Source organism: Galendromus occidentalis, unplaced genomic scaffold, assembly GCF_000255335.2.
Source record: "Galendromus occidentalis unplaced genomic scaffold, Mocc_1.1 scf7180000077433, whole genome shotgun sequence".
Lineage (NCBI taxonomy): Eukaryota > Metazoa > Arthropoda > Arachnida > Mesostigmata > Phytoseiidae > Galendromus > Galendromus occidentalis.
In genome coordinates this window covers 311,403-322,786 of record NW_003805421.1, presented here as the reverse complement: position 1 = coordinate 322,786, position 11,384 = coordinate 311,403, and the positions used below count along the sequence as shown (strand labels likewise).

At 51.0% G+C, this 11,384-nt stretch overlaps 2 protein-coding genes across 2 annotated transcripts in view; both read right to left on the bottom strand.

Moving 5' to 3' along the window:
- On the bottom strand, nucleotides 1-3,247 carry Dhod (dihydroorotate dehydrogenase 2). The gene is made up of 10 exons (XM_003742859.1): nucleotides 3,170-3,247; nucleotides 2,215-2,430; nucleotides 1,983-2,096; nucleotides 1,792-1,877; nucleotides 1,571-1,710; nucleotides 1,361-1,476; nucleotides 1,151-1,263; nucleotides 868-1,027; nucleotides 225-328; nucleotides 1-139 (listed from the first exon to the last, which is right to left on the bottom strand). The coding sequence occupies exons 1-10, from the start codon at nucleotides 3,245-3,247 to the stop codon at nucleotides 1-3; spliced, it is 1,266 nt and encodes a 421-aa protein (XP_003742907.1).
- Nucleotides 3,248-4,161: 914 nt separating this feature from the next.
- Nucleotides 4,162-11,384, bottom strand: part of arr (low-density lipoprotein receptor-related protein 6) — a 7,886-nt gene continuing 663 nt past the window's right edge. Inside the window, exons 2-12 of the mRNA XM_029111335.1 lie at nucleotides 9,992-10,122; nucleotides 9,791-9,903; nucleotides 9,325-9,680; nucleotides 9,032-9,148; nucleotides 8,712-8,896; nucleotides 7,662-8,595; nucleotides 7,310-7,551; nucleotides 5,506-7,147; nucleotides 5,150-5,323; nucleotides 4,861-5,067; nucleotides 4,162-4,739 (exon numbers count right to left, since the gene is read on the bottom strand). Of these exons, the coding sequence (XP_028967168.1) occupies nucleotides 4,162-4,739; nucleotides 4,861-5,067; nucleotides 5,150-5,323; nucleotides 5,506-7,147; nucleotides 7,310-7,551; nucleotides 7,662-8,595; nucleotides 8,712-8,896; nucleotides 9,032-9,148; nucleotides 9,325-9,680; nucleotides 9,791-9,903; nucleotides 9,992-10,072 (4,629 nt within the window). The 5' untranslated portion in view covers nucleotides 10,073-10,122. The remainder of the gene's footprint in view (nucleotides 4,740-4,860; nucleotides 5,068-5,149; nucleotides 5,324-5,505; nucleotides 7,148-7,309; nucleotides 7,552-7,661; nucleotides 8,596-8,711; nucleotides 8,897-9,031; nucleotides 9,149-9,324; nucleotides 9,681-9,790; nucleotides 9,904-9,991; nucleotides 10,123-11,384) is intronic.

Genomic DNA, 11,384 nt, shown 5'->3' with positions numbered 1-11,384 from the left:
TCATCGGATTTGAATGAGTTTTGAAACGAGAGCGTCCATCCTGTGGTCTGAACCGACAGCGTCTGACACGTGATTATAGCCGTCTTCCTTCAAGCATTGCACTAATTCCTTTTTTATGGTCTCAACGATTGGGGGGCCCCTGAAGTATGAGAGTCGGTCGTTGAAAGAAATCGTTTCACTTCCCCTTCCTTGAATGCGACGAAGTCTCTCCTCGGTCGACTTACCTGTACACAATCGAGCTATAGATTTGAACCATGCTCGCACCGGCCTTGATCTTCTCATAAGCATCTTCCCCGGAGAAAATCCCCCCGACTCCGATAATGGGTACCTGAGATTAGATAGGGTCATGTGAGCCCTCTTGGAGGGTGTGGGGAGGTCTGGAAATTCTGCATTCATCGATTCTTTGAGCTCCTGTGACTTGCTCGTTAATTCCTCGATTCCCCGAATATCGGTCCACCGATCATCGTTTCCCCCAACATTCGCAAGCTGGTTCGGCGTTGGCGCTCGGAGGCTGTCCGAGCTCCAGGCTGCAGCATCCGTGGTCTGCGTGTGTCGTACTACAGATTTGCCTCAAAAAAGCCTCAATGCCTTATAAGCATCGCCGGTCCACGGACGAAACACTGAGTTCCAGAGAGCCCTGGCGACGGAGATCGCTCCTATGGACGGTACAGGAGCGTTTTCGCCGACAGAATGTTCGCTCGAGACTTTCGTGGTATGTTGCATCATCTCTCAAGAGCATCGTGAGACTGGGACTGCTGGAATGTGCTCGGAGTGACGCCGCCAAACGAGCGGGCGAATTTTCGTGGAAACGATCATTGGAGACTCGGTATTCGGGGAAACGACAATAATCGAGGTAGAACCACTTACTCTGCCACCGGTCAGGATGTACATATCTGAAATCGCAAGCGTTGACAGCCCTCGGAGAGGACGGCCGCTCAGACCCCCAGTTTCCGATTTATTTTCAGAAGTGAGCGTGGCGGGCCTCGATACGGTGGTGTTCGATATAATCAGACCGTCAACGCGGCTCCTGAGGGTGAGAATAAAACAGAAATCATCGTACAAGCGATCGAAAAGACGTATATGCCCCCCGTCAGAATTTAGAAAACGAGATCTCGAGTCGGGGGAAACGGTCTCAACCTGTTGAACTGACCCTCTCGATTGGATGACTTCTGCGATATCCTTTTTATCCTGTTCCAAGAGATCCGGAGCGATTTTCAGCAGAACGGGGACTCTCAGCCCCAGCTCGTCTCGCACTGATATCACCTTCAAAGTGAAGACGTCTAAAGTTGGTACGACCATGAATAATGATCAATCACGGCGACGACACTGAACAGTTCCAAGGGGGAAGTCCGCTACTCGCCTTCGTTAATAATTGTTCGAGCTCTCTTTTACTCTGCAGAGCTCGCAGTCCAGGCGTGTTCGGCGAGGAAATGTTTATGACAATGTAATCGGCCTTCTTGCCGAATTTTGCGATGCCTGCAAACGACACGGAACGGGTTGAACATGGTAAGGGCTCTCTGCTGATCCCGATGAGGGAGCTCAGATCATGCGAGGGAAACCTTCGACCCACCTCGACAATAATCGGCCGCTGCGTCGTCACTCGTTTTATTCTTCCCCAAATTGAAGCCCAGCCTGCCGCCAGCGGGCAGATTCATGTCACGCGTAACATTGTCGAGAACGGCATCGTGGCCGTCACTGTTGAAGCCATATCTACAACAGGATGAAGGGTTCCGTCAAGACGCTCCTACATGATGATGAGGGCTGTCCCGGGTTCGAGGCTCCCATACGCACCTGTTTATTATTCCTTGGTCTCCCCGAAGTCTAAAAACTCGGGGTTTGTCATTTCCAGGTTGACTTTCCGGCGTCACGGAGCCTACCTGCGGAGTACGAGTTGAAAGTTTTAAGAGTCCAAGGAAAGAAATTCGTGAAGTGAGCGCGTTTCCAATGCTGGATGAAGGGAGCAGCCAAGGATTTCACCGTACCTCGACGAAACCGAAACCCCAATCGAATAGTCCTTGTACAGCTTCTCCATCCTTATCGAAACCAGCAGCAAGACCGACGCAATTACGGAACTTCTTCCCGAAAATCTCGGTTTTCTGAAAGGATCAAATATCATGAATTGCGCTGGATCCGATCGAATCGATGACGGACCGATCGGATCATGCCCTATCGGATATTCGAAACCGGCTCAGTCTCCCTTTGATAGATACCAACCAGCTCAGAGTATTCTGTGTTACGATTAGGCAGCACGCGGTACTTCGCCAGGAGGACTCCGGCTCGATGAGCGTTTTCAGGGTTCAGAGCAAGGTGTACGCCTCTCATCAGATACTCATCGAAGAATCGCTGATCCCCTTTGAAGAAAGAGAATGCAGAGAAAGCCCCGGCTCCACCGAGCGCGATGAGGCCCAGAGATTTCAATTTTTGCGCCGCCTGAAACCGATTGTTCGCAAAACAAAGAGTCAATTCTTGAGATGTTTCCTTGGTTTCCCCTCTCTATCGAAGTGCACGACGGGGCTTCCGGAAAACGTCGCACAATCCCGAAATAGAAGCACTCTGTCGTCCTTAGTCGTGGTGTCAGGATTTCCCTCCGAGGAATTGATTTCCCATTCCAGATCCGCTATACGCAACCGTGGAGGCTAATGGAGTTTCGTCTGCGAGACTTCCAGATTTTCCATCGTCAACTCACAGTTCGGCTCGCTCGCGAGGCCATTTCCCCGTGGGAATCGACGGCTTCCTGTCACAAGTCAAGGTGAAGTCGAAGATTACGTTCAGAGTCCGTGTTCGACCTCGCGCGATGTAGTTGTGCTCGAAACTGGCGCCTGTGTTCGAGGGAGAGGCTGGATGCGGTCTGCTACAAACTGAGCACCCGCGTTCGAAGTCGGGGCGAAGATTACGTCGGGTAGAAACTTTACACCGGTGCTCCGGTTCGACGGCCGGGTTCCCCAAACAATGCTACCCATGGTATACTCCCGATCCCCCGATTTTTCGACCCGCTAATTCAGCGGGATTCCTGAGCCGAGCCAGAGATAGTCGAGAGATGAGAATCGATCGGATTAGATGTAGAATCTCATCTGTACTATCACCGAATTAAAGAAATTTTATTTCGAGAAATTTCATTTAAATTATTTCAAGAAATACTACCAGAAATTTCGGAGCACGAACAACCAACCATATCGAAGGCTGGCATCAGGGTCTTGGCCGAGTGGTTCGGAAGAGCAATGTGAATATCTCCGATATGGTCGAGCATATCCAGGAACAGGAGGCGACGTATTCAGCCAAAATGCTGATGCACGAGATGGGCCAAGCTCCGGGGAGACTGAAGAAAGAATATCAAGTTCTGAACGATAAACTCATCAAATTTGTGGATGAATTAGAATCGGATCAGATCTCCCTGATCACCGCGTGGGCTTCAATCTTTATTCGCAAGCCTGAGACTGAGAGCCGTTGAGGTCCTTGAATCAATTAACTCAACGATACGAATACATAATCCTCGAAGAGAGAGATCCACCGGTAGAATGAATAAAAAACGTGGAACGAGGAAGGTCAGAGACACCCATGGATCCACGATTGAAAGTTATCGGTAGCTCATAGAAGTCTCCGAGATGAGTGATGGGTGGCTAGAAAGGGCGCTCCGCGACCCCGCTCAGATCAGCAGAGTCCTTAAGCGCAAGTTCGAAGCGGAGAAGAAGGTCCTGTAGCTGGGGCGAGGAAGGAAAAGGACCCTCCCGCGGACCGAGGAAGAGACGACCCGCGAGCGACGGATTCCCTGTGGGTGCGGGGGTTGCAGGTCGAGCACACAAACGGATGAGGATTGTCAGGGAGGCCACAATCGCATGACGGAAGGGAGTTGTCTCTCACGGGACCACCGTTATAACTCGAGGGCATAGTTTCCTGATCGAGAACAGCTCCGAAAGGATCGGGAAAGAGGTCACTGACTGCACTCTGGTCCCGATGGACTGACGGGGAGGAGAGAAGGGAGGTTTGGTAAACTAGAATTTCCACCGAACTGTAGAGCTTATGAGACACGATTCGAGTCAACGAGATCCCACACATTTGTTTATTCCTATATCTACAGCGAGGTTGAAAGTTTCCCTCTTTGTTCCTGGCGACCAGGTGAGTTTTCATCGCGATATTTACAAAGTATAAAAACAATAACAGAGATCAAACGAATCCCTGATCTCGATGCGACGGGTTCGGCGAAAGCTCACCGTACAGAAGAGCTTTTTCCGTCGTCGGAATCGGACTCGCGGGAGGCGGCACATAGCCCCGCTCGTAACACAACGAGTCGTACTCCTCGGCGGAGCACGGCGTGTTGGGCCTTCTAAAATTACACCTGTTATTCCTTCTTTGATGGCCGATGAAGGAAGTCTCTGAGCCCATGTATATTTGACTCGATGAACAGGTGGACGAAGCGCCCGAGCGCATCGGTGGCCCTCGATTGTAATACAGATGGTCATAAGATTGAGTTGTTGCCGGCGATGGCGGCGGATTGTGGGGGTATGTCGAGGGATTCGGATCCGATGAAGCGGCGGACGAGGGCGCAGCTGGGGGGCCTTTCATCACCGGTAGAGGCATCATCGGTGCATTGAGACTCTGTGGTTGGACTTGATAGTGCATCGCGGTATCAAGACCGAAGTCTCGTTTGGGGTCTCTCTTGGCGAAAAACGTTCCGACCCCGATGATGACGATGACTATTACTCCGAAACTGATGAGGAACTTGCTCAGTCTGGAGTCGTCGGCTGGAACGGCAAGAGGATCAATAATCAACTCAAACTCATGTTATCACATCTCATCAGTTCACCAGCACCGTCATCAAGCGCGGGAATCGATCGCGCCAAATTCATGTGGAGAATTTCGAACCTGCTGGCACAGCTATATCCTGACTTTTTGAAACGAGCGTTCTGCAGTTGTCACTGCAGCAAGAGAACTCGTCAGAGCCATCGGCGCATTGTCTGTAGCCATCGCAGACTTTGGAAGAGTCGATGCATCCCGAACGATTATGGCACTGGAACATTCCGTTAGGACAACACGAGATCTCATCAGTATTGTCGGAGCAGTCGGACTCCGCTGCAAAGAGAGAATATGAGATTAGTTCCGCTGCTGAACTTTCATGGGGGTGGAGCAGATCAATGAATTATTTCTCGCTCACCGTTGCAAATCTTCTCGGGTGGGAGGCAGGAGTATTTGCCAGGGGACTTTTGACAACGAAAACTTTTCTGGCAACATTGCTCGTCGTGGCATTCGTGCTCGCAGTCTTTCTCGTCGGATCCGTCGCGACAGTCCGCGTGACCATCGCACACCCTCTTTGAGTGCACACACATGTCTGAAACGATCGAGAACCTCGTTTTTGTCGCTCCTTCAACGAAAAACGAAATAGTGACCACGGTTCCCACGCGAGAAAACGTGTCCGCTCTTAGATCACCAATATTCAAAACCGTTCACCAGATGCCCACTGAATACAATGATGGGAATCCTCTGACCTACCTTTTATGAAAGGAAGCGAACCCAGTTCGCCGTTCGATGAACACTTGAATACGTCCATCAAGGCACAGCATCCGTATTCGTCGCTACCGTCGGAACAATCGAAAGTTCCATCACAGCGAGCCTCGAGCGGGATGCACCGGTTCACTCCGCCTCTGCAGGTCCATTCGGACGGGCTACAGGTGGCGACATCACAAGATCCTTCAGAATGTTCTTCAGGACAGCTGCACGAGAACTTGACCTCCTTCTGGCCGTGGACGAGACACACGTGAGAGCACGAACAATCTTTCGGTTTCACGGCGGGCAGCGTCGAAGGCACAGCGAAAACATCGACGAGAGGGGATCGATGAGACGACAGAAGCTTCTTCTTGCCGTCTCCGTTCTTGTCAAACATGAAAATCTGATGATCCTTCCGATTCAATCCGATGACGGCATCCTCGAAAACCGCTAAGGAATTGACTTCGATATCTTTGAGGAGAGTCACGAAGCGATCCCCGTCCAAATGAACCGATTCGACGCGTCTCGGACCGATGTCTGCCCAGATGACGAGGTCGCTCCGAGTGTCGACGACGAGGTCGGTCGGGGCCTTAATCCTCTCCCTGCCGTTGAAGATCGTCTTCAGGCCGGTTCCGTCGTAACTACAACTCATGATTTTGTTCACCCCCGCTTCCGTGTTCAAGAATACCACCAATGACTTCTGCTGGTGGACAGCGATCAGACGCGGCCGGTCGAGCTTGGCGATGACCCCGAGTTGCTTGAAGTTTCCTTGCGGCATCATGCGTGCGACGTTAATAGTGTTACGATTCCCACAGATCCAAAATAATTGACCAGTGAGGGGATCAAGAGTAAAGTCGATGAGCCGCGATTCGTTCTGGGAGGGTTTGAACGCCGGCTCGAATGCCGAACCGTCGTCTTTGGCACGTAGAATCTGCTCCTGAGTTGGGTCGAGCCAGTAGATGAGACCCGAATAGGGATCGTAGTGCAGAGAACGGACACTCCGAGTGGAGATCGGTAGCAGGATATCGGGACCGTCGGCGTTCAGCGGCAGACGGCCAATAGTGGTTTTTTGAGCGAACAGGATCATGTTGCGAGGTAAAACGCACCTGCCCTCTTGAGCGTCCGGGACGTAGTGGGTGCCACAGGAGCAGTAGAAACTCTTCTCTTTGCTCGGAACAGCAAAACAGAGTGCTTGGCATTCGCCATTCGAGAGAGCACATTGATTCCAGGCCGACGCCGGAGGTTTTTGAAGAACCTCGAGCTCGCACACCCCGCGAGGACCCTGTCGCTGCCAGAGCTGGGTGTTTTGGTCGGGACGGCTGGCAACTGAAGTCCACACGTGCGTCTCATTGGATAGGAACAATCTCCCGTTGTGAACCGCCATTTGTGAGAGTCGAGTCCTGGAACTCGAGTAAACGGCTCGTCTGGACTTGCCGCTGAGTTCCACGCTCTCGATGCTGTCGCCATCGGTCCAGTAGAGTTTCCTGCCGATCGGATCCAGGGATATGGCTTGAGCTTGGGCTTTGATATCAACTAATTTTCCGCGTCTCGAGCCATCCAAACGACTCCTATCGATGCGCGCGGTAGAGTAGATATCGACCCAGTATAGCTGCTTGCCGACAGGATCGACCACGAGCAGAGTGGGCTTCATTTCGACCCAAAGAATGACCTGAAAACCAAAATTCCTCGGAATTGAAGAGACTCCTCTCCTTGTCTCCAATGCAGTCTAGAGTTATGATTGATGCAGGAAGCCTCGAGTCGGTCACTGTACCCCGGCCCATCATCGAGCAGGAATATGGAAAATCAGAAGGGAGTTCGAATCTGCTCTTACCCTTCGATGAGCTCCGTTGAGGCGGCTGACTTCGATTCGCGCAAGCTCCGAATCGGCCCAGTATAAATTCCCAGCGAGCCAGTCCACAGCCAGACCCGAGACTCTTTCCAAACCATTTTTGACCACGGCCTCTACACGAGCTGGGCGCTCGACGAATGTTCGATAGATGATTCTCTTGATCGAATCAACGAAATAGAGACTTTTGTCGGTCCAATAGAACTCTATAGCGCCCACGGCTTGAACTGTAGGGGAAAATTGAGAAAACTCTTAATAATGCTCATTGGAAAACACCCTTTCCCCGGATATAGTCATTGTATGCTCCAGCAGACAGAGAGGGCACTTCGGAACTTACCTTCAGTGATCTGCGATACTTGCTCTCCTAATAGAGTGTTATTTGCTCCGACCAGACCGTGCATCAGCTTCCCATCGGAGGAGGCTGCCAACAGAACAGGCTTCTCAAGTTCGCATGACTTGGCGTCATCCGTGAGTGTCATATTATCGGGACAGGCACACACTTTCCCCCTCGGAGTATTAAGGCAGAAATGGGAGCAGCCCCCACCATTATAGCAAGGGTTATCGCTCCCCGGAGGGGGTTTCTTTATGTTCCCTGCCCAGACTAACATGACATCAGCTAGATTCGCAGCCATGATTTCTCGGGCCCGGGTATCGAGTTTGTAGCGTTCGAGTCGACTGAGTTTCCATTCGCTCCAGTATAGATAGCCGTTGTAGAGCGCCAAGCCGAAAATATGATAAATTTTCTCTAGTAGGACGACTCTTCCCGTTCCGTCCATGTTGGCCTCTTCGATCAGAGCGGTTTTCGCATCTCCCCAGTACATTTTTCCGTTCTCGGTGTCGAGGGCAAGACCGTTCGGCCAACCGTGGGGGTTGTGCACCAGAGTCTCTCGGTTCCGTCCGTCCAGATGGGACCGCTCCACAACACCCAAGCCCCAATCGGTCCAGTATACCCAACCCGCTTTCGAATCCACCGCTATGGCTCTTGGTTTTCGCAGACCCGATGAAATGATTGTCTTTCTGTAGCTGCCGCTCAATGGAGCCACGTGTATCCGGCCGGACTCGGCGTCGGTGAAGTAAATGTTACGCGCGACGGAGTCTATGGCGATTCCATCCGGAAGGAAGATATCTTTGTTGATGATTATCTGCTGCTCGGTCCCGTCGAGTTTCGCACGGTTGATCGTTTTCGTCTCGTCGTCCGACCAGAAGAGGAAGCCCTCGTACGGATCGAAATCCACGGCGATCGCATGCTTGATATCGCGCAGAGGAAGGGCCTGAGAGAGAAATGGAACTTCAGAGAATGCTTGGTTTCTTCCTCGCATACGCGAGTCCGGGCTACTGCCTGTGCATCCCGAACTATCATTTGGTTTTGACAGAAGGGTGCTCTCACCATGATCGTGTGGTCGGATGTGTCCAATGATATTGCTTGGATATCGACTTTTCTAGCAACGAAGAACATGCTCTCGATTTCCTCTTCGCAAGTCTTGTTGTCGGACTGGAGACGGACCCCGGTCGGGCAAGCGCAGGACATCCCCGAAGGATTAGTCGATAGGAGACAAAGAGCGGAACAACCACCTGACGGAACAAAAAAACGAACTTAAAACCCGCCAGATCGGGTTTCGTAGATATCCCCGAGTAGCGCGAGCTGGAATGGATGGAAAAGAATGCGATCGAATTTGCGGCTGACCGCCGATGCTAAATAGAACTGACCATTGTTGTGGTTACATGGAGTGTTGAGATCGCCTCTCTGCTGACTGCTTGCGTAGAACTTTATGTCAAGAGTGGTCAGATGTGTGTCTTGCAGAGCTTTCCGCATCGACCCCAATCCTGGAGACCAGAAGGAAGACCTTCGCTCAGTATACGCTTTGGGGCATCTTCGTTGCTGATTCGCTTATATTTTCTTTTTTCTCAGTGTGGATTGACCACGTGATTAATTATTAATAGTTAACTACGTAATTCCCCATCGGCTCCACGAATCGACGCGGGTCGGACTGCAGGCTCACCTCTCTTCGGTGTAGTGAAGACCGAGTTGTTCTGCCAGTCGGTCCAGTAGATGTAGTTGTCGAGAACGACGACCGAGTACGGATGTCCTTCGTATTTCAGGACATTAGTGCGGTGATTTCCGTCGAAATCCATGGAGAACAAAGCTGATAACCGAGCGTCGCTGTAATAAACCCTTGGCTCGTCCGGATCTACTGCGATGCCGTTGGGCCAGCCGATATCGCCGCTGACGATGACCTTTCGGTCGCTGCCGTCCATCGATGCTCTCTCGAGTTTGGGCTTTTCACCCCAGTCTGTCCAGAACATGATGTTGTTGTTGGCAACGACCGCGATCGACCGTGGGAGGTCCATATCGTTCCTGCAATTCGACCGGGAATAGGGACGATCAGCTTCGCTCTTACGGTTGAGATTCCGCTGAATCTTCAAAATGGCTCGACACGGAAACTCGTGGTCATATGGAAAACTCACCCTATGAGAACTTTGCGAAACCTTCCTTCGACGTCCGCCACTTCGATCCGTCGAAACACCGAGTCGGTCCAATAGAGCTTCATAGTGATCCAATCGCAGGCGATCCCGTCAATCTGATGGATCGGTTCATTCGGTTAGTAATCGCACCGGTACAAATGGAACTCCTTCATTTTGACACTTCCAGAGAAACTCGATACTCACTTGACCAATATTGTTACGGACAATGACTCGTTGGCTGGAGCTAGGCACCGGAGAGTGACCGCCATTCAGCGACGTTGGCATCGGAGCCCGGAGAATCTGTCGTGTCAAGACCTCGGCCCAAAAAAGAGTTCCTGGAATATGTTTCCCCTTATGAAAACACTATAATTGAGAGACATTCGCCCGACCATTCGCGGATCCAGTTGCCATAACCAGGGTGAGGCATTATCATTAGCATCACTAAATCGCTCCGCTGTTTTCTTCTCCCAAAAGACGATTTTCAGGACTTGGCGTCTTGGCAGGAATCCAGAACCAGCTGTGACGAAGAATTTCTCTCCTACAGAATGACTGACGCTATCTTCACGCTTGATCCCGGGGAGTTCACCTCCATTGAGGACAGAGCACAAATACAAACATTGTGCCACAGGGAAAGAGATCTGCCAATATTGAGCGATCTTCCATGAAGATATGCAAGACGATATGCGATGGATTCGCTATGAACATTCGTCACTCAGGAAAGAATGCCGCAAGCTAGCTTGTAGATACGTCCTAACCCAAATGCTGAAAGAGTCGAGCAGGGAATTCCGCTGATGAATCTGTGACGAATTCATCATACCTAGTACCTCGCTATTCTGAGCCTGCATCCGAGTCGTCATAAGGAGATTTGCTTCCGCTGTCAACATCCGATATTCGAGCCAAACCGATGGCCAGCCAACTCCAATGCCAGCGATGGAGGTTCTTCATAAAAGGCCGAGAATTCACGAGAAGGAACACAGCTAAGACAATGTTTATGTTCGAGTTTGGAGAATGCTGCGAGCCCTCCGGGGCGAAGAATTCTCTTTTGATCTTCTTAACAAAGTTTGGGGAGTAGCCATATTCGGAAAATAGATTGAAGCTCGGAGTTTCTTCCAAGGAACTGCAGAATATGTACCTCGATCGACATGAAGCTCATTATTTGTCCAGGAAGAATTCTAGCGCGCAGAGCTTCCGGAGGTAACTCGGTTTTTGAAATCAACACTTGGGGTACTTGCGGCGTCCACAGTTTCTATGCGCTCGGGATGGATTCATTTCTGCGGGTATTCGACATACATACGTACGTACGATCTATTTTTCGTCTGATCGAGTAGCTCACTGTTTCATTCTCGAGCGATAGTTGGGTTTAAGGCAATCAAGAGATGTCGAGAATCTCGTCGTTCTACATACATCAAAGGCGGCTTGATACCACAAAGCCTGACGAATATCAGCTGACATACAAAACCCAGATATGATGCAGAGCTCAAGGCCATAGAGGAGAGGTGCATCTTCGATCGGGGAGAAATTGTCTCTCTAAGGATGGTAACATCTCAGGACCAAGCAAAGCAGACCACTCGGATCGAACTTCAATTAATCCTTCAGA

Bases quoted from the DNA above. Each gene is read 5' to 3' on its own strand.
- Dhod (XM_003742859.1), bottom strand. From the start codon at position 3,247: ATGCTCGACCATATCGGAGATATTCACATTGCTCTTCCGAACCACTCG. The intron at 1,711-1,791 runs GTGCGTATGGGA...ATCCTGTTGTAG, and splicing joins GACCAAGGAATAATAAACAG to ATATGGCTTCAACAGTGACG. The intron at 1,477-1,570 runs GTGGGTCGAAGG...TGTCGTTTGCAG, and splicing joins AGCGGCCGATTATTGTCGAG to GCATCGCAAAATTCGGCAAG.